Here is a 21,511-nt window from a genome sequence, read left to right as displayed (position 1 = left end):
GCCCTGCTCCCCGTGCAGAGGGTGGCCGGGGGGGGCTGGGGCCGCAGTTCTTGCTCCAGCTTGAGCCTGGTCCCTTTAGGGGTCTCATGAGAAACACAAATTTCTCAGAATGTAGTCCAGCTTACGAAGCATGAAATTTCAGCCAACTAAGAAAATTCAAAAGTCAAACTAAAACCCATCTCCGACTACAGACCCTTATCACAAACCTTCTGACCCCCTTACACCTGGGAACTGTGTCTATAACCCAGGATCCCAGCGCAGAGCCGCAGGCCCTCAACGGGGCACGGAGCACCCCCAGGGCAGGCCTACGACGCACCTGATGGTCCCCGTGGGGGACGGCAGGGGGCTGATGAGGTGGGCCATGGTGTCTGGAATGTGGATGGTCAGGGGCGAGATCTGGGGCTGCACCGGGGCCTCGGGCGCCTCCTGGCCCTCCCGCCTCTCGCTGGACAGCGCGGTGAACGTGATCTTGATGTTCGTGCTGGGAAACCTGAACGTGCACCTGCAAAGCAAACAGAGGTCAGCGCACGGCCCCTGCCGGACAGCAAAGGGTGGCCAGGAGAGTGGGTGAGACCCCAGGACCGGCCTCGCCGCGGTGGGGCGCACCCCAGCTTCCCTCGCAGGTGAGGGGTTCACCACTTCAAACACCAGTGAACAAAACCACTGCTCGGAGCAGCCAGAGGCGAAAATTAACATACAGCAGGCTCAAGAGTTAAATACCACTCAACACACCCCTCCGTTTAAAACAAATGCACAGTGTGTTTTAGATCCAGTCGGCTTAAAACAAGGTCTCAGCCCACTCAGGATGGAGTCATCCTTCCAAAACAAGACAGAATATACCGAGTCCTCAGGCAATTTACAATTTTGTGGGTGTTTCTTATTTAGGAAAGAAAAATAACTCCTTTTCTTTTAAAAAATCCTGTCACCTTTTTCACTAAGCAAAAAAGAGTCAGAGACCCCCAAGTCACGGGGCGGGGGGTTACATTAAACACTCTGGTTCATCCTTGATGTTGCTTCCTCAACACAACGCAAGTCTACTTGAAACAACAAAACGGTGATGCCCGCTCCACACCCTCAAAGAATAAAATCTGACAACAGCCGGTATCCTCTTAGAGCACCCGTGTCTCACCACGCCTGGCCCCCCACCTGCCTCCTCCCGCCCCTTGGCTGCCCCAGGGTTCCTGCACCTGAGACCCCAAAGGCTTGGTGGGGGCCCTTGGGAACGGGTGTGACGATTCCTCACAGGGCCCTGAGGTGCCCAGCACCCACCCACGCCCACAAACCTGCACACGAGTGTTCACGGCTGCTTCATTCACAATAGCCCCGAACCCCAACCTCAAACTCAGATGTCCTTCCATGGGGGATGGCCGAGCCCCTGGGGTGCACCACACCACGGGTCACCCCTCAGCAAGAGGCGGGAGCCTGTGACCGACATGCGGTGGCCCGGACAGGTCTCCAGCAAAACGGCCAACCCCAAGAGGTCACACGCCATGTGGTCAGGGGTCAGGGAGGGGTGGCACCGGGACCCCAACAACACTTCCACAAGCTGCCACGTGGCAAGATGCCAGCAAGGGCTCATAAGGATGAGGCAGAGGGGCCGCTGTGGGCCCAGCCCACCTCACGCTGCCGCCACTGTCCACTCGCAGGGCGGCCCCAGGGACACTGGGCCACGTCTGCAGACGGGTCTGGTCGTCAGGACGATGGGGAGGGCATGCCACTGGCACCAACGACCCCCAGCACGTCGGCCCCAATCTCCCGCGCAGCCTGACGCAGCCCAGGAGTTCTCACCTGCAGGAACCAAGTGGGGCCCGAGGCACACCCCACTCCTGGTCTCAGGGCACGGCCGTCCCTCCAGGCAGGCGCACAGCACGACGCGGAGCTGGCACGGGCAGGGGCAGAGCTGGGGGGCTGGAGGGCCGCGAGGGAAAAGGAAGGAGGGGAGCAGAATTTACACAGTGAAACTTGCCACGCCAGTGGAAAACCACACCAGTCCGAATCAAGGACAGAACGAACCAGTGAACTTGGACTTAAGATTATCTGTGACACTCTTGGCAGCAAATTTTTTTTTTAACCAAATAAAAGCAATGTGGAACGAAAGGGGTGTCTCACACATTTGAACTGAAGCAAACGAGCTGGCTTCATCGGGGGCTGAAGCAAGACGCTGACTGTCACAGAGCTTGGCATGTGCTGGAACCAACAAACAGAACACACTCGAAACCAAAACCAGGGCTTTACAGCCAGAAAAAAACTCACCACCCTGGTAACGGCTCCGTCCCTCGGGAGAGCCCGGGCCTCCCGACCCGTGGTGGGGTTGGACACCGCGGGGACACTGCGTCGGTTTGGAAGAGCCCTTGTCCCTGCACCCTGGCAGGTGTCGGTGTTAGCCACACCCAGCCCTGGTGGATCCACAGAAAACCCACCCTGGGCCGGGCACAGGTGGAGTGCTCACACCTGCCTGTCCTCAGAGCATTCCCAACAGGAGACGGAAGGTTCCAGCAGCAACACACACGGGCGGCTCTCCCCTCGCCCAGCCCCACTGCCCTCCCCGGGGCTTTTCACAGAACAGTCCTGCGGCCTCCCCGTGGCTCCTGAGGCCCCCGTCCTACCACCGGCCCTGGCTGGGAAGCCCGGCCATGCCGACCGAGCGCTGCTGTGCTGTCCCGAGGCCACTTCCAGGGTTGGGAGCAGTGTGGCCACAAGGAACGGCACCGCCACTTCCCAGCAGCAAGCGCCCGGGCACGTGGGCACGTCCTTCCCTTCCACCTGGCCATCGCCTGACGGCCGCCACCCCACTCATCACTGTGAAATGGTGTCTGTGCTTCCTCTGAGAAGGGATGTCTCCTCCTGAGCGTATCAGCCGGGAGGTTACACTGAGAAGCCATCCAGAGACCTGGTAACCTTCCACTTCTGAAGCTGGACGGCGCCTCCTCTTTGCAGAAGTCACTGAGCCAGCCCTGGGCGCCCCAAGCCCTTTCCGTTTACACGGCGCACGTCAACAGGCAGTTCCCACACCAGAGAAAGGGAGGCAATGTGGATGGAAGCAAATGGGCGCACGGTGGGCAGCGAGCCGGGCTCGGGGCTAGCCGTGGCGACTCACGCCCGGCTTGCATAATTACCACCGTTTCTTCCAGTAAGTTACACTCAGATAAAACACAAGAAGATTGTTTTCAAGTTATCCGTGCAGTTTGATTATCCATGAAATCCTTGCTCCTCTTTAGGGTACATGAATGACTGCTGCTTGACTTTTCTAAGCTAGAAATATAAAATATAGTGGGATAATTTTTGATCAGTTAGTGCAGAAAAGTAAAAGCCAGAAAACATTATACCCAGTGGAAGGTGACGACACCAACGGGTGGCACCTGCTCAGGCCTTGCCCCCGGGAACGGGGCCGCCGGGGTCCCGGGGCCTGGAGGTTGGGGGGCCTTGCTCTGGGGCTCCACCCACCCCCCACCCCACACACTGCTCCGCTCGCCTGCTGCCCACCCTGCCCTTCCAAAGCCTCAGCAACCTCTGCCCTGGGCCTGCAACTCACCCCCCAGAAGTGCTCGTGTCAGTGGTAAGATTTTTAAAAGTGTTGAAAAACACTGCTGATTTGAAGAAATGGGCACACACTGCCCTGCTTCACACTTCGTATCATCACAATTCCTAACACGTATCAGCTAAAAAATACCTACTTGAGCTCAATTTAAGAAAATCAACCTGTTTATAACAGCCTGAGAAATACAACAAAACAACAGAAGAAAGGGGACAAATTAAGAAATACACAAGATGAAAAGCCAAATACCAAAAACGTGACTCTCCAAGTGAACAGGTGAGCAGAGCCTCAGAGAACAGAAGCACCCGACGGTGGCAACGATGTGACAGCTGAAGGTCTAACCGCAGGCGACCCGGAAGACCGGCACCCTTCCCTCCGACGGCCCGGGAGACCGGCACCCCTCCCTCCGACGGCCCGGGAGACCGGCACCCTTCCCTCCGACGGCCCGGGAGACCGGCACCCCTCCCTCCGACGGCCCGGGAGACCGGCACCCTTCCCTCCGACGGCCCGGGAGACCGGCACCCCTCCCTCCGACGGCCCGGGAGACCGGCACCCCTCCCTCCGACGGCCCGGGAGACCGGCACCCCTCCCTCCGACGGCCCGGGAGACCGGCACCCTTCCCTCCGACGGCCCGGGAGACCGGCACCCCTCACTCCGACGGCCCGGGAGACCGGCACCCCTTCCCTCCGACGGCCCGGGAGACCGGCACCCTTCCCTCCGACGGCCCGGGAGACCGGCACCCTTCCCTCCGACGGCCCGGGAGACCGGCACCCTTCCCTCCGACGGCCCGGGAGACCGGCACCCTTCCCTCCGACGGCCCGGGAGACCGGCACCCTTCCCTCCGACGAACAGTGACACCCTCCACAGCGCACCCAAGCCGGGCCCGCCCTCTCCCAGCCTCCTGCGGTCCTGCTCCTGTCCTGCCCCCCGTCCTCCGGTCCTCCAGCCACCACCTGAGACTTCGGAGCGCCAAGGGCGCGGTCGAGGCTCCGAACGGCGGTTCAGGGACGGCGCTGGGGCTTCCGACTCAGCAAGTGTCTCGGCGCCAACCAGCACCACACACCGCGGAGCAGCAGCCACAGTCAGTAAGTCGTCACCCAAAGGAAACTCACCAATTTAGCCAAACTATTCCCTACAGCCAATTTTCAAAGAAATACTTCAAAAGCCGCCCACTCAAAGTTCCCTAGTCCCCAGCCCACCCCAACCCCAACAGCGAGCAGAGGAAATGCCCCTTTTCCCAGAGAGGCCCTTGGCTCCGAGGGACGAGTCCACCCCTTGACCCTCTTTTCTTTTCCAAAAGCCTGTTACACGTTCCAGGGCACCCAGGAATCCAGCCTTGACACCCGCCTCGTGAACCCGCTCTCCCAACCCGCAGACGGTCACCAAGTCCCTCGTTTCACAAGGCGGGGGCTCTGGCCAAAGAGCATCCATGGTCGCCCCATACAGCGACCGCGTGAGCTTCCACCTGCTGGGACGAGCCCGGAAGGATCAGCACACGTGTCCTCTCCTGGCCAGCGGCACAGGGCACAGTGTGCGGCTCCGAGGGGGCATGGGGCTGCCGCCCGGGGGGTGGACCTGTGCCCAGCAGAGCAGCCTCCCTAGAGCACCCTGGATGGCAGCTCAGGACAAGCTCGGCTCCCGCAGGATCCGACACAAGCTCCCTGGGCTGGAGAAGCTCCCCGTGAGCCGACTCCACTGCTGCCCAGTCAAAAACACACAGAGGGATGTGAACAGGACAGGCGGGCAACTAAAGCCCACCCATTATTTAAAATTTAGCCAACTCCTTGTGCAATTCACTGGTGTATAGAATACAGTGACCTGCACAAAACCAACCCAGTTTGGTGTACGGAAAAGAGGGGTGCTGGAGAGAAACCCACCAAGCCACCAACAGGGCATGAGAGCTCACAGCATTACCTCGGGACCTGCCCCAACCAACTCACCAGCTCTGAGTAAGAGGAGACACCGGGCAAGTCCCAACCCAGGGGGACCCCACGGAGTAACTGGATACACCTCAACAGATGACTGGGGGGCCCCCAGCGGAGGGTGCCGGGGACGTGACGCCACGATGTGCTGCAGCACCTGTCACTTCTCTCAGGCTGCTGAGTGGTCAGTGGTACAGGGGTCACCTGTGCTGTGGCTACAGACGCGAACGATGTTACAGAAAACACATGGAACATTCAGAGGCCAAGGAGCAACAAGCACGCAACTTATACTTAAATGTTTCAGGAAAATACATAGAGAGAGGGAGAATGATAAAGTAAGCATGGTGAGAAACATTAACATTTGGGGAATCCGGGTGAAAGGAAATATGAATTCTTTGCACTATGTTTTCCAACTTTTTTGTACGTCAGAAGTAATTTCAAAACACAAAGAAATATTTTGAAAACTTCCAAAATATTCTCTGCAAAACATGATGATCCAGGACTGAGCTACCCAGTGTGGCCACAGCCTGCAGTCAGTCAGGCTGGGGACTGTGTCACCATCACTGACGAAGTGACTCCAGAAGTGGAAAGTTTGGTAATGACTTCATTTTTCTAGTAATTCATTTTATTTTCTAAAGGAATTGGTCCAGGACAGACAGGAAACTACAAAGGACTCCTCTTTCACCTTGGGCTCAGAAGCCCGGCTCCCGGACAAGTCCTGCGGGACCCTCCCCTCCGCGGTACCCTCCAAAGTTTTCTCAGAAGCCTGTGACGGCTTCAGATTCCCACCAAAATGAAGCAACCTGCCCCGTTCAAGATGGTGGCGTGGGAAGCCGCGGGCTCCGGCCCGCAGAGAAGCGCAGCTCAAGCAGCTCAAGCAGCAGCGACTGGCAGAAGCTTCTCTCTCGAGGCTCCAGGAAGCAGCTGAAGGAGAGCAGTAGCAGCGAGCGTGGGATACAGAAAAGGCCAGAAAAGGTGACTCAGGAGCGGGAGGACTGCGCGGTGCCCTCGCTGCCCCTCCCCGGCACTGTGTGCAGCCGCCCGCCCCCGCTGGGGTCCCTGGTCCGGTTCTGGATGGGCACAGCAGCCCTCGAGCACCTGCTGGGAGCCCGTGCGTCCGGCCCGGTCTGCCTGGTGCTGTCTGAGGGACTCGCCGCCCCAGAACCTGCCCTGCGCACGAGAGCCGCTCCGGAGCTTTCCACAGAACCTGCGGGGAGCGGGCAGGGGGCTGCCGGCTGTGGGTCACACGGGGCAGGGCCCGGGGCCACGAGGAAGGTGGGGACGGGATGTTTGGAACCTGCAAATGGGGGGACCCCTGTGCCCGGCCTGGAGCTCCTCCCCAAACCACTGCGGGGCCCGGCCCTGAGGAGAGCACGGGCGGAGCGGGAAAGGGGTTTCCTGTTTCCCTTCTTGCTTTGTGTCTGTGTGTGTTAGCTCCTGACACTCAAGGAAACCTCGGTCACAGCACTACCTGGGTACAAGTTTAAGGAAGAGATGCCTCAGAAACTAAATTCCAGCAACAGCACATTCAAATATGAAAACGTCCAGGTCTCAACAAAAGATCACGAGACATGCAAGGACACGGGGAGCTATGACCCCGGCAAAGGAGAGGGTTAAAGCCTCAGAAACCATCCGTTAGGAGGCCCAGACCTGGGACATTCCAGAAAAGACTTTAAAAACATGGTCCTAAGTATGCTCGAAGAGCCAAAGGAAAACAAAGAATTAAAGGAAATTGGGAAAATGATTGATGAACACAGAATAACAAGAGAAAGATGGAAATTATGAAAAGGCACCAAACAGAGCTGAAGACAACAGTGAGAGAAATGAAATAGTCCCCGGAGGGCTCGACAGCAGGTGGGAGCAGAGAAAGAATCAGAGAACCTGAGGCTAAGACAACCGAAACCAAGCTGCGGAGCAGAAGGAAGAAGGAACGGAGAGAAGTGGACAGAGCCTGAGGAGCCTGTGGGGACGGGCAAGCGCTGTGAGGTCCCCGGAGAGCGAGAGGGGGACAGACGGGCGGGGACAGGCCAGGGGAGCGGCACTTGTGGGGAGGGGCCGCAAAGGGACAGCCCCCTGCTGCAGGCGCTGCTCCTCCCCGGAGAGCTTCACGGGGGCGCGGCCGTCCCAAAAACACACGAGCAGAGAGCGTGCAACAAATTTTAAGGCAACTTAGAACGAGAGATACGCTGGAAAAGGCGGCGGGAATCTGACCACTCCAAAATTATTCTTTGTCAGCAAGGCAATGAAATCTCAACTCCTATCCCCTGGCCTGCAGATGCTAAAATGTGGGTTTCCTACGAGAACTCATAAAACACAGCGGTGTTTATTAGAGCAGGCCAATCTATTTTAGAGCTTGTCAGATCTAGCAAGAATCTTCTAACAGGAGCCCCAAAAGCTGTTTTAACAAGACACCCACACTTTGGGCTCAGAGACTGGAGGACAAGTCTGGTCTTTGCAGAAAGCCCTTTTCCTGCACGTTTTGTTTTGAAATGACTGAGAAACGACACAGTTTATGAAATAAAGCCTTCATGTACAGACGGGCAGCTGCAAAGGCGTGAGGCCGGGCAGTCACATGGGGCCCCAGATAGGAAAGGCCGGTGCTCAGGGTTTAGTGCTCTCGTGATTCTGTATTTGAATGCACATCTTGTAGGTAAAGTCCAGTGGGAAAGCGGGGACTTGGAGCCTGGGCCCCAGCGTCCTGAGCTCTGTGAGCTCGGCCTCACCCCACGAACAAACCTTTGCCCAAGGAGGCAAAACAGAGGACACTGCAGCTGGACAAGGGACCACAGACGACGGGAAAAGAACGCCTTCCTGCTGTCTGGACAGGGGCCCCACGTACTAGTCACTGGCCCTGTGGCCGCAGTCAGAACTACGAGGGACTGGTCCCTGTGACTCGATTCCAGGAGTGTTGCAGAGCCCACGCCAGGGGCTGGGGTCTGTCTTCCAGAGGAGAGGTTTCCTTAGGAACACGCCCGCAGCCTGCCAGCCCACTCACTCATTTCCCCAGACCCCGGCATGTTCTTTTATGCTCTTCTTTTAGCCATCCCCCCACCTCCAACATCTGTTGTACCAAAATTCTATTAATGGAGGCGCTGGAAAGAGCTGCCTTTTCTGTCATTCTGGGGAGGGCAGCTCAAGAGAGCACATCCACGGGCGTCCCCGCTACTCAGGGCTGGCTGGGGTGACGCTGATGGCAAGTGAGGCTCGTCTGTGACACGCTGGGCCTCATCGAGCAGCCTCTACAGCACAGACCTGCGTTTAACTTCTGGTGTGTGCTTTCAGGAACGCTTCCACTCCAGGCCCGTCAGAAACGGCCGTGAGAAATCACCTCGTCATCCCCTCCTGGCCGGATCACAAGCCGCCAGCCGGGCTCTTGGGCCGCCTCACCACTCCAGAGGGGGGTCCCTCTCTACCCCTCCCTCGCCCCTCTGTTCTGCTGAGCGTAGCAGTGCCCAAGTGCAGCCAAGAGGAGCCATCAGTGAACACGTGCAGCACACAGACCACAGGCCACCGAGAAATGAAAAAGGTGAGGGTGGAGAGACTGGGAGATGGTATTTACAATACAAATATCTGACCACGGCCCTGTGGTCAGGACATACAAAGAACTCTTAAAAGTTCACTAATAAAACCACAAACCAATCTTCACTAGAGAAGATACAGTCTGGCCAAAAAGCAGATGAAAACGCTCAACATCATTTATCAGCCACTGGGGAGATGCACCCCAATACCACAACAAGATGCCACCTCGCGGCCCACAGAGCAGCCAATGCAGAAGGACAGACAGAGCCAAGTGCTGACACGGAGACGGAGGGCCAGGGCACACATCTCTGGCCGGAGCATGCAGGCACAGCTGCTTAGAGAACAGCCTGGCGGTTTCTTACCCGTGTAAACACACTGACCACCCGGCCAGCCACCCTCCTCCGAAGTATCTGACCAAGAGAATCAAGCGCGTACGTCCACATGCAGATGTACACAGATGTACACAGCCGCTGGCTCCCGAGGTCCCAAACCAGAAACTGCTCAAAGGCCCGGCAGGAGGTGAGTAACAAGCAGGGGCCGTCCACACGGCAGATCTGCTCTGATGCCAATCGGCAATCAAAACTGAAAAAACTGCTGACAGGAGAAACCACGCTGAGAGGAGCCAGAAACAGAAGAGTATACACTGCATGATTCCATTTATACAAAATCCTAGAAAAAAATACAACTAATCCACAGTGACAGAAAGCAGATCTGGAACCTCAGTGGGGTGACAGGACTGACTGCAGAGGGGTGGGGGAGATGGGGGGGTGGAAACGTTCTAGCATCTTGACTGGGACTTTGGTTACATGGGCATATACACTTGTCAGAACTCTTGGAAAGGATAAAACTCTTTGAAAGGTTAAAACTCTTAAAATACAATGCATTTTATCCTATGAGGAGCATAACTCAAAAAAAGTTCACTTAAAAAGAAAAAATTAAGCTGGCAATAATACATCAGCATATGTTTAACTTATATTCCCATACTGCATGTTTTAAAACCTAAAAACAGCAACTGAATGGGATGAGAAAATTAACCAGAAGATATTTTCTTCTGAAACTAAAAAATCATCTTGATCATCACCTTCTGGGGTACCCCCCCCCTCCCCCGGAGACTACTACACTAGAGAAAACGAGGCTTGAACACGAGGGGTGGAGTGTCTATGACGGTGAATTTAATCCCCAGCCAGGCTGCCAACGACAGCAGGAGGGGAGGCATTTCATTCTCAGGACACTTTGTAAGAAGACTGACTTCCACTTTATGGGGAGGAAAACAAGCACAGATGATTCTAAGCATAAACCAGAAAGGAGCATCAAGTTCTGGCTTCAAACAGGCTGTGGAACCCAGTGCCCCCTTCCACTTGCACTGAACCGCCTGCAGGAACCACCAGGACCCCCATCCCCCCGGAGCCCTTCTCTGAGAGAGCTGCATACAACAAGGGGGCATCTGCTGCATTTGCAGGGACGAGTCTTCTTAAAATGCCGCGCTGAATGGCCAGCGAGCACGTGAAAAGACTCCCAACATCATTGGTCGTCAGGGAAACAGCTTAAACCACAAGGACCCTCCACTTCACGCCCACCAGGGTGGCTTTGGTCAGAAAGGCTGACTGCGGCAGGGGCTGGTGAGCCCGTGGAGGACTGCAACTCTCACGCACTGCAGATGGGGACGTGAAATGGGACAACCACTCGGGACGTCTGGCAGCTTCTTAAAAAGCTAAACATATGCCCACCATACGACCCAGCTGCTCCATTCCAGGTATTTCCCCCAAAGAAACAGCAACAGGCCCACCCAGGGCTCCAGCAGGAGCGTCCCCAGAGGCTGCACTCACTAAGTCAAAGACTGGGAGTCGCCCAACGTCCATCAACAAGTGACCGGATCGGCAGTTAGGGTGCACCATCCAACAGAGCTCAGCGATAAAAGAGGAGAGAACCATGGGCACACGCAACAACGTGGGTGAATCGCAAAAGCACTAAACTCAGTGAAAACAGCCAGACGCAAAAACTACACACTGTGTTTGATTCCATTTCTGTCAAGTTCCGGAAAGGGCACAACTACTCCAGAGTGAAGAGAGCGGAGAGCGGATCAGCACTGCTCGGGGCCCAGGGAGGGGAGGGCAGGACCAGCCACAGGCGAATCACACCTGCTGGAGGTGATGAAAGCCTTACACACATTGCAAGGAAACTCATCACACAGTGACCTTTAAATGCGTGAACTTGATTGTATACAAATTATAGCCCAATAAAGTTGGTATTTTCAAAAACATACATTTTGCTTGAAACTTTAAGCAAATGGTTCTTGGCCTTTTCTGGATCACAGATTACCTTCTACAACCCTATGAAATTAATGATCCCTCTCCCCAGAAAAAGAGCACAGACAGACCTCTTCTTCCAGGCAAAACGCATTCCTACAGACGTGACGCCCTGAAGAAAGCTCCGCAGGGCGTGTGGATACCCAGGGAGTGTTCCGGTTTGCTAAGGCTGCCGGAATGCAACATACCAGATAAGGGTTGGCTTTTTCAGTGGGGGTTTATTAGTTTGCAAACTTATACTTCTAAGGCCATGAAAAAGCCCACGTTAGGGCATCAGCAGGACGATCCCTTCTCCGAGGAAAGGCTGCTGGCGTCCGGCTCCTCTGTCACACGGGAAGGCACACGGCTGGCTCTGCGGAACCTTCTCTCCCGGGTTTAGCTTCTGCTTTCCATGGCTTTCTCCTCAGATACTCCTTAAAGAAGGGAATTACACAGAGCAACAGATACATAAAATTCCCAGATGAGAGACAAGACAGAAGTCAGACAAAGCCGCGACCAGGCCCGGGCGTGTGGAGACCCCACCCCACCACCGCGGAGCCTGAAAGGCTGAGGAAGCCGTGCCGGGGCCTTCCCACTGCCCCTGGGACCAGGCCCCCAATCCAAAGCCGCCCCGGGGCAGCCGCCCACTCTCCGGACGCTGTGTGGAGGACGCCTCAGGCGTTTCTGTGCAGGAACCAAGACATCGTGGCCTTCCCGGGCCCCGGGCCCTCTCGGGGTGCTGCACGCCTCAGCACCCCAATGTCTTACTCTTTCTCGGCCCAGGTGTCCCAGCTCTAGGGCACCTCACACCCCCTGGCAACATGCTCCCCAAACACACCCTGTCCTGCCACTTTTAGTGCACCCCCACACAACACCGTCTTTCTCACCACTGTAATCCTTGAGCACAGGGCATGTTGTAAGTATTCCTGAAAATTTTATGGAATTAAATGGAAAACCTACAGCACTGCTGAAATAACGGGGAAACAAAATACCCCTCTCATGCCCTCTGGGGCGTAGAGAAGGTTCTGTGGGAAGAATTTAAGTCATAAGTGCCACCAAACGCTTATATCAGTTAGGGTGATGCTATGCCATGCTACAGTAACAAATAACCCCCCATGTCTTCTTAACACAATGAAGGTTTATTTCCTTCACTGCAGAGTCTCCTCTGAGTGGCCTCTGCTTGAGAGCCCGCCACACCTCATCTCACAGCCACCCAGGGTTCTCACCAAAGGGAGTAAGAGACAGGAGACACCGACCCCAGCCCTCCCCAGCCCTGTCCTGGGGAGAGTCACATGGTCTTACCAAACGGCAAAGAAACTGGGAAAATTTCAGGACAGAAACTAGCTACAAAAGCACTAGTGAGCTCTAGGACAGCCAGCAGCGCCATTCTGCATGTTCACGCCAGGGAAGTAACCAGCCAAACACACTCAGATATGCGTACAAGTGTGTCCATTAGAGCACTCTCTACAAGAATAGAGGAAAAAAAAAAATGTAAACAACTTAACTATTTAGGGATGACTGTTTAAACAAATTTGACCCAGCCGCACCATAAAGTACTAGTCAATGTTAAAACAATGAAAAGATATGCACAAAACACTAGTAATAAAAACAGGATACAGAACAGTACTTACAATGTAACGTTTTTTGTGTATATGCATTAAAGAGTCCAGAAGAACATACAGAGAAAGACCCTTGATTATTATCTCTGCATGGCAGGATTATCAACTTTATGTATGTCTACCTTGTATTACTCATATTGGCTGCACCTCTGCAAAGCAGTTGCGCTCTGGAGAAGCAAAGCAGACCTGAGTCATTTAAGAAATCACGCAAGGTAGGAGGAGCTGCCGACAGGACTCACCCAGCCGACAAACGTGCTGGCCCCTGTGCCCACGTCCGCCGGGAGGGGCTTGTCAGGAACTGACCCCGGCACAATCTCGTGCCACTGCCAACGTGCAGAGACAGGGGAGCGAGGGAGGAAGGGCTCTGTGCTAGAGGCGGCTGAGGGCAGGCAGGGCTGCACTGGGAGGCTGCTGTCCTGCAGCCCCTGAAAAACAGAGGTGCCCACCAGGCAGGGTGAGGGAGGCAGGGGACGGTGGGAGCCTAGGTCAGTGGAGGGCGTGCTCCTGTCGGGCCAGAGCCCCACAGGGCTCACACAGCCTGGGGGACAGTGAAGAGGCCAACAGACACCGACCTGGACTGAGCTGTGCAAGATCGTTGCGGGCGTTTCAAAAAAAGGAGAAGCCATTTCAGGCTGGCGTCTTCAGAAAAGCTCAGGTGACGGAAAGGACCACAGGGTGAGGCAAACCCGGCCGGCCCCGCTGCGCATCCACTAGGCCGGCTGCACTGGAAAAGGGAGAAAAGCCCATGATGGCCACGACGCCACCTGAGCGAGCAGACAGGACAGTCTCCCGAAGCGGCAGTGGCTTTGGAGCTGAGCACACATGCGCCCGGGGAGCCACGGCAGCCACAGCAGCTGTGTGTCACAGGACACCCACGAGCTCACAACAGATGCGCAACTGAAAGAAGAGTCTTCTAACAGCAGAAGAACTCCAAGAACATTCACAGCAGCAGTATCCATGGTAGGCCAAAAGAAAACTCCTTAAATGTCTACAGCAGAGCATTAAATTTTTTGCCTTGTATTTTCACATTTTCAGTGAGAATGACTGACCCATGGCTACACAGAAAAACATGGATGAATCTCACACATTCAGTGAGAAGCCAGTGCCTCGCAGCCCACCCCTTTCTCCCAAAGAAGTATCCTCTGTATGTTTCTATGTACACGATCTTCGAAAGCAAACAGAACTAACCAACGGTTGAGAATTCAGGACAGTGTTCTGGGGCTGTGACTAGGAGGGGCAGTGGGGGCTGCTGGGGTGCTGATGGTGCCGTTTCTTAATGGGGGGCGGAATACATAAGGGGGGGCCTCCTTAAGCTTTACCTGTGCACTTTCTGTGTGTAGTGGAGGGAAACAAACAGGAGGAAGTCCAGGTGGGAGACCATGTGCGTCAGGTGCCAAGGCTCGGAGGGTAAGGGGTGGGTTTGAGAAACGTTAAGATGGAATGAACAGGCCATACAGAATTCCATGGGTTCAGAGAAGCAGCTTGAAGGTGGCTAGTGTGGACGGAGGAGGGAGGCCACAGCAGGATGAGGCCGCAGGGCTGGAGAGAAGCTGCTCCAAAGCCAGTGAGAACTGCGCCTGCTGGAATTTGTCCAGGTCTCTCCAAAAATTGCCTTCAAGGAAATTGTGTGGCATGTTCAGGCCCACAATCCCTTTTCCACAATTCCAAAATCCATAAAGCTCTGAAAACCTGACCCGAAACTGCTTGGCAGCAAAAATCTGACTGGAACTGAGCAGGAGCTGATCACAGCCTTCAATTACCTCACCTTGTGAGACTACGCGTGTGCTCTGAAATAATTTAGTACCTGGCCTGGGTCACTTTCTGGCCGGTCCTGGGGGTTCCAGAGGGTCTGCGTCCTCCCCCGGTCCCGTGGGGGGCTGGTTTCGGGGAGACTGGACAGCCCACGTAAAAAAGATGAAATCCACGAGGCTGCTGCTCAGAGCAGAGCATCCGATTCTCCCCCCTGGAAGGTGACCCCTGCGCGTGAGTTCAGGAGACACCACGTCGGGAAAAAGGAAGGCCACAGCCGCCTCCTGTCCACGACGGGCCCGACGAGAATCCGCGTGAGGGTCCGAGTGGGCAAGCAGGCCAGCTTTCACCTCCTTTTTTAAAATGAATGTTTGCTGGTTTACGTCCTATAAATTTAGCCTTAAATTATTTTTAAAGTTCAGATCTTGTAGAAAGTGCTATCTTCATAAGAAGTGATTTCATAAAATCTCCATAATCACAAATTAGCTCTTTCAGAAAACTTATTAGGTTAATTTGTTACATGTCCTAAGGGAATTCCATCTAGTTCAAAAAAGGAAACAGACATTGACCATACATTTTTTTTTTTTATTGTGATTGTTCACATACCATATAACATACAATTATCCAAGGATCCAAAGTATACATTCATTTGCCCCCGGCACCATCATACAGCTGTGCATCCATCACCACAATTAATTTTTGTTCAATTTTTAGAACATTTTCATTACTCCAGAAAAGAAAACAAGACAAAAAAAAAAAGAAACTCAAATCCTCCCATATCCCTAACCACCCCCCCTCCATTATTGATTTATAGTTTTGGTATAGTACATTTCTTACTGTTCATGAAAGAATGATGAAATACTAACTAAAGTATATAGTTTGCAAACGGTACATATTTTTTCCTATATGCCCCTCTATTATTAACTTCTAGTTATAGTGTCATACATTTGTTCTAGTTCAAGGAAGAGTTTTTAAATATTTGTACAGTTAATTACGGACATTGTCCACCACAAGATTCACTGTTTCATACATTCCCATCTTCATCTGCAACTTTCCTTCCGGTGACATACATGACTCTGAGCGTCCCCTTTCCACCACCTTCACGCACCATTCAGCACTCTTGGTTACTCTCACAACATGCTACCATCACCTCTGTTCATTTCCAAACATTTAAGTTCATCCTAGCTGAACATTCTGCTCACACTAAGCGACCGCTCCCCATTCTTTAGCTTCATTCTGTATCTTGGTAACTTATATTTCAAGTCTTTGAGTTTATATATTATAATTAGTTCCTATCCGTGAAACCCTGCAATATTTGTCCTTACGTGTCTGGCTTATTTCACTCAGTATACTGCCCTCAAGGTTTCTTCATCAACCCGTTTTTTTTTTAAGACGGTTTCGTTCACACCCCATACATTCCATTCTAAGTAAACAATCGATGGTTCCCTGTATAGTCACATATTTACGTGTTCACCACCCTCACCACTATCTACATAAGGACATCTCCATTTCTTCCACAAAGCAGCAGGAAGTCAAAGAAGGTAGAGGGGGAGAAGAAAAATGACAGAGAAAAACAAAGCAAAACAACACAACACAACATGATGGCTAGGAAGCAGCAAAAGGAAAGATAACCTTAGATCAAAGTAGAATAGAGAGTCAGACAACACCACCAATGCCAAGAGTCTCACACCCTCCCCTATGCCCCCCTCTTATCTGCATTTACCTTGGTATATTGCCTTTGTTACATTAAAGGAAGCATAATACAATGATTCTGTTAATTATAGTCTCTAGTTTACGTTGATTGTATTTTTCCCCCAATACCTCCCTATTTTTAACATCTTGCAAAGTTGACATTCAGTTGTTCTCCCCCATGAAAAACCTATTTGTACATTTTATCACAATTTTTGAACACTCGAGGTTTCACTAAGTTACACAGTCCCAGTCTTCATCTTTCCTCTTTTCTTCTGGTGTCCCACATGCTCCTAACCTTCCTCTTGCAACCATACCCAGTCATCTTTGTTCAGTGTACTTACATTGCTGTGCTACCATCTCCCAAAATTGTGTTCCAAACCTCTCACTCCTGTCTTTCCCATCTGTCTGTAGCGCTCCCTTTAGTATTTCCTGTAGAGCAGGTTCTTGTTCACAAACTCTCTCATTGTTTCCCTCATATTTGAAGGACAGCTTTGCTGGATATAGGATTCTTGGTTGGCGGTTTTTCTCTTTCAGTATCTTAAATATATCACACCACTTCCTTCTTGCCTCCATGGTTTCTACTGAGAAATCCACACATAGTCTCATTAAGCTTCCTTTGTATGTAATGGATCGCTTTTCTCTTGCTGCTTTCAGGATTCTCTTTGTCTTTGACGTTTGATATCTGATTATTAAGTGTCTTGGCGTAGGCCTATTCAGATCTATTCTGTTTGGAGTATGTTGCACTTTTTGGATCTGTAATTTTATGTCTTTCATAAGAGATGGAAAATTTTCATTGATTATTTCCTCTATTATTGCTTCTGCCCCTTTTCCCCTCTCTTCTCCTTCTGGGACACCAATGATATGTACATTCTTGTATTTTGTTTTGTCCTTAAGTTCCCAGAGACGTTGCTCATATTTTTCCATTCTTTTCTCTATCTGTTCTTTTGTGTGTAGGCTTTCAGGTGTTTTGTTCTCCAGTTCCTGAGTGTTTTCTTCTGTCTCTTGAGATCTGCTGTTGTATGTTTCCATTGCGTGTTTCATCTCGTGTTGTGCCTTTCATTTCCATAGATTCTGCCAATTGTTTTTCTGAACTTCCAATTTCTGCCGTATACATGTCCAGTGCTTCGTTTACAGCCTCTATCTCTTTTGCAATATCTTCTCTAAACTTTTTGAATTGACTTCTTATTAGTTGTTTAAATTCCTGTATCTCAGTTGAAGTGTAAGTTTGTTCCTCTAACTGGACCATAACTTCATTTTTCTTAGTGTAGGTCATAGTTTTTTGTTCTTTAGGCATCTGACCTCCTAGGCCACCCCAATCAGGTTTTCCGAGACAAGAACAGGCTCAGGTCACAAAAGGAGGAAATATTCAGTGTCCAGTTTCCCTGACGTTGTGTCTTGGAGGATTGACACATCCTGTGCTTTTCTGCTCAGCAGCTGGTGCCTGTCAGCCTGTCACTCCAGACTGGTGTAAGCTGGTGTGGCCCGTGACTGTTTTCCCCCAGGCTCTGGGGTCTGGTTCTGAGTGGAAGGCGAGTTTTAGAGCTGGGTCCCACCCCTTTCCATTTAGGGAAGCTATAACCCCCTAGAGAGGTCATTTGCATATAAATAGATTCTTTGTTTCTCTGACTCTGCAATCTCCACCCTTGTCCAGGTCAGAGCGCTAGAGTTTAAAATAGCTGAGGCTTTCTTTACTGCAAAGCACTGTGAGCTGAAAATGGCTGAGGCTTTCTCCACTGAGCCGCCCAGGTTGACAGAGAGAGAAAGAGACAGGAAGCTCCCAGATTCACCCGTTGGCCAGAGATAGCACCTGGTCCTCTGGGCTCCCCATCCTGAGACAGATATGACCCCTGGCTCTCCAAGGGCAGACTTCACCAAAACCCTCAGTCTGTTTGTTGGGGACTCGTAGCCTGTACTGAGCAGTTAACATTAAAACCCCAGTTGAAGCTTGTATATTCGCTTGTTCAGAGAGTGCTGCTCCATAGCACCGCGGGGTTTTGCAGTTCAGGCTGTCATGAGGGAGGGGCTCTCGGCTCGGGTCCACAGCCTTCACTTACAGATTTTATGCTATGATCTCGGGCATTTCTCCCAATTCAGATTACTGCCCAATGCATGGACAGCAGCCGCCGTCTCCCAGCTGTTACTCCAGATCTTTTACCAGTTGTACATGGTTTTTTTTTTCAGTTGCTCTGGGGGGACTAACTCACTTCCACTCCTCTCTATGCCGCCATCTTCTCTCCTTGACCATACATTTTTAAAAATATATATTTCAATATCCTGGAGCGGGAAGAGAGGGACTAAGATTTAAAGACAGCAAACTGACAGAAAATCATTCATTTTTTCGGATCGTTGTTACATAGTAGATTTATTTGATGTATTTTTATGTGTAAATAATGCTACATTTTCTCATATAAATAATTAGGTTGGCTCCCCACCTGTGAAGCTGGGTTAGGGAGGAATACTAATTACCCTCTAACGTCAAAAGCAGTCACTCCAAAACAGGGCAAAAGAGCCATCAATCAGGGGTGATGAGCAAATGCACACTGCTGCTGACGGCCGCGTAGTGACCACCCCAAGAATAAACCACGCCAGTTCCCGGTTTCTTCCACCAGGGCAGACAGGTCTGAAAGATATTCACCAATCAGTCTCCTCACGTGCAAAGTGGAAATAGCAAATCTGGAACAGTAAAAAAACAATAGGAAAACCTGGACCAACCGGAATGCTCAGATTAAACACTGTGGTGAACTGAGAGTCAGACCAATGCAAAACAAAGCAACACACACCCCCGCACACAGTTTCCCAGCCCTCACTGGAACAAGGAGCACCTGACCTGCCCAGCTCCCCAAAGCCCGGGCAAGGCCTGCGGACAAGATTTAAAATTCCATGTGCCTCAGAGAAATCTTGAATTTCCATTAGTTTTGAACATAAAAAGCACGGTAATCAAGCTGAATTTGACCTGCGCACAAGAAAAACTCTGCATATAAATCAACTTTCAAAATATGGTTCTTTTCAAATTATCCATCTCCTTGCCCTAAAGTCAAGTGTTAGGAAGAAAGCCTAGGGCTGATGGTGGCTTTCCCATACTGACTTTCTGTAGAGCGGACAGAAACATTCCACAGCATGAGACACAGGGTGACTCCCAGCCCCAGGCATCCAGGCTCTGAAGCTCTAGAACAGCCAAGGCCCAGAAAACTCATCTTGGAACTTTGGGCCTGTCCGGCTGAGCTTTCCTGGTCCCCACACCAAACGGTCGACATGAGTCTTTTAAAATACCAATCACATTTAGAAATCCATACGACTTCTTATCCTGTAGTTCCCCCCAATGACTTACAAAAGGGAAGATTTCTGTAAGGCTCTCCACAGTCAGATCCGGTTGTGAACTCCTGCAATTCGGATCTATTTGTCTTTGGCCAAGTCAGCTATGAGTGCACGGGAGCAAGGCCTCGGAGGCAAGCATGAAGCACAGCAGCGCAGACCGGGCAAGGAGGCGAACAGCCCCCGGGTGAAACGTGGCTGCCCGCCCAAGAGCCCAGCCAGCGGAGCAGCTGGGAGGACGGCCACACAGCCAGAGGAACGGGCACCCCCGAGCAGCTGGTCAGCACACACAGTTGCAGGTAGTGGCATTAAAGAGCCCACCAACCACGGACCAGGGGCCACCTGGGCCACACTTCAGCCTGGAGGGGCACACGGCCCTCAAGGGCGAGCTGAGGTAACCACAACCACACGACACACGGACGCCCCCTTCCCGACCGCTACAACTGCGTCGCAGCTGCACAGGAGAAATGCCTCATCCCTCTCGAGAAGGGGCGGTGAAGGGGCGCGGCACATGCCCTCTACTCAGAGTGTTCGGGGGAAAATTATGCACATAAAAGGGGAGAGAATAAAACAAGCATGGCAAATAGTAAAAATTGGTGACCGTGGGTCTAGCGCATACAGGAGTTCTCTGTATCAGTCTTGAACTTTTCAGTAGGTTTGAAATATTTCAAATTAAACTTTAATAAAATAAAATACCAAAAAAAGATGTTGCTAGAAAAAGTTAATTCAAGTTTTAGAAAGCACACAGGGGCAGTTTTTCCTTCTATATCTTCTAGATTTTCTACAATAAACCTGTTCTTCTGTAATGAGAAATAGATAAACCTTGGTCATTTTTTACAACAGCATAGTATAAAGCATCTTCAGGAGTTTGGGCCAGAAATGTAAAAGGGGGTTCTGCCGGCTTTGCTTTTCCAAACTCTGAGACACGGCGAGGTGGAGCCCGGAGGAGGTGGAAGAGGAGAAAGGTTAAGGGGGAAGCTGCCGGAGTTGTGGGCTGGTAAGAGAGGCCTTCTGCAGGTGCGGCCGGTGTGGCCTCGTGCGCCCCCTCCAGGCCACCTGTTAACATGACAAGTGACACACGATAAAGTCAAGGGTGTGCACTCCACAAATTATTCCCTTTATTTTACTCTAGTGTGTTGTCTTTTCTTCACTTCTACATACAAGCAAAAGATTTTTATTTATGCTATCTGCAGTTCACTTTAATGTAACTAAGTGTGCCGGTTTGTATATTTATGTTTCTCAGAAAAAGCCATATTCTTTAATGCATTCTCGTGGGGGCAGACAATTAGTGTGGATTGGGTTGGAACCTATTGGTTCAATGTCCATGGAGATGTGCCCCACCCAACTGTGGGTGATGACTGATTGGATCACTTCCATGGAGGCGCGGTCCCGCCCATTCAGCGTGGGCCTTGATTAGTTCACTGGATCACTATATAAGCTCAGACATTAGGAGCTCACATTTAGCTGCAGCTGAGACAGACAGTCTGAAGACAGCCATTGGAAGCTGATGCAGACATTTTGGAGAATGCCATTTTGAAACGCAACCTGGAAGCAAGCAGACGCCAGCCATGTGCTTTTGCAGCTAAAAGAGGTTTTCCGGAGGCCATTGGCCATCCTCCAGTGAAGGTACCCTATTGTTGATGGACACTTTATGGCCTTAAGACTGTAACTGTGTAACCAAATAAGCCCCCTTTATAAAAGCCAGTCCATCTCTGGTATTTTGCATTCTGGCAGCATCAGCAAACTAGAACACTAAATTTAAAACTTAACATTTAAATCTACATCTAAGCAATGAATGTTCAAGCTACAGCTGCAAATTTAAAATATTAATAATTCCAGCCTAACCAAATTTAAATATAAATATTTGATCTCAAAGTA

The 21,511-nt window shown here is 51.8% G+C and overlaps 1 protein-coding gene across 2 annotated transcripts in view; it reads right to left on the bottom strand.

The window, feature by feature from the left end:
* Positions 1-21,511, bottom strand: part of FOXK2 (forkhead box K2) — a 67,231-nt gene that overhangs the window by 29,991 nt on the left and 15,729 nt on the right. For both annotated transcript variants that reach the window (XM_037810667.1, XM_037810668.1), the window contains exon 2: positions 317-502. In XM_037810667.1, the coding sequence (XP_037666595.1) occupies positions 317-502 (186 nt within the window). The remainder of the gene's footprint in view (positions 1-316; positions 503-21,511) is intronic.

This window comes from Choloepus didactylus, chromosome 18, assembly GCF_015220235.1.
Source record: "Choloepus didactylus isolate mChoDid1 chromosome 18, mChoDid1.pri, whole genome shotgun sequence".
NCBI classification, from domain to species: Eukaryota; Metazoa; Chordata; class Mammalia; order Pilosa; family Megalonychidae; genus Choloepus; species Choloepus didactylus.
This window is presented reverse-complemented; position numbering and strand designations above follow the sequence as displayed.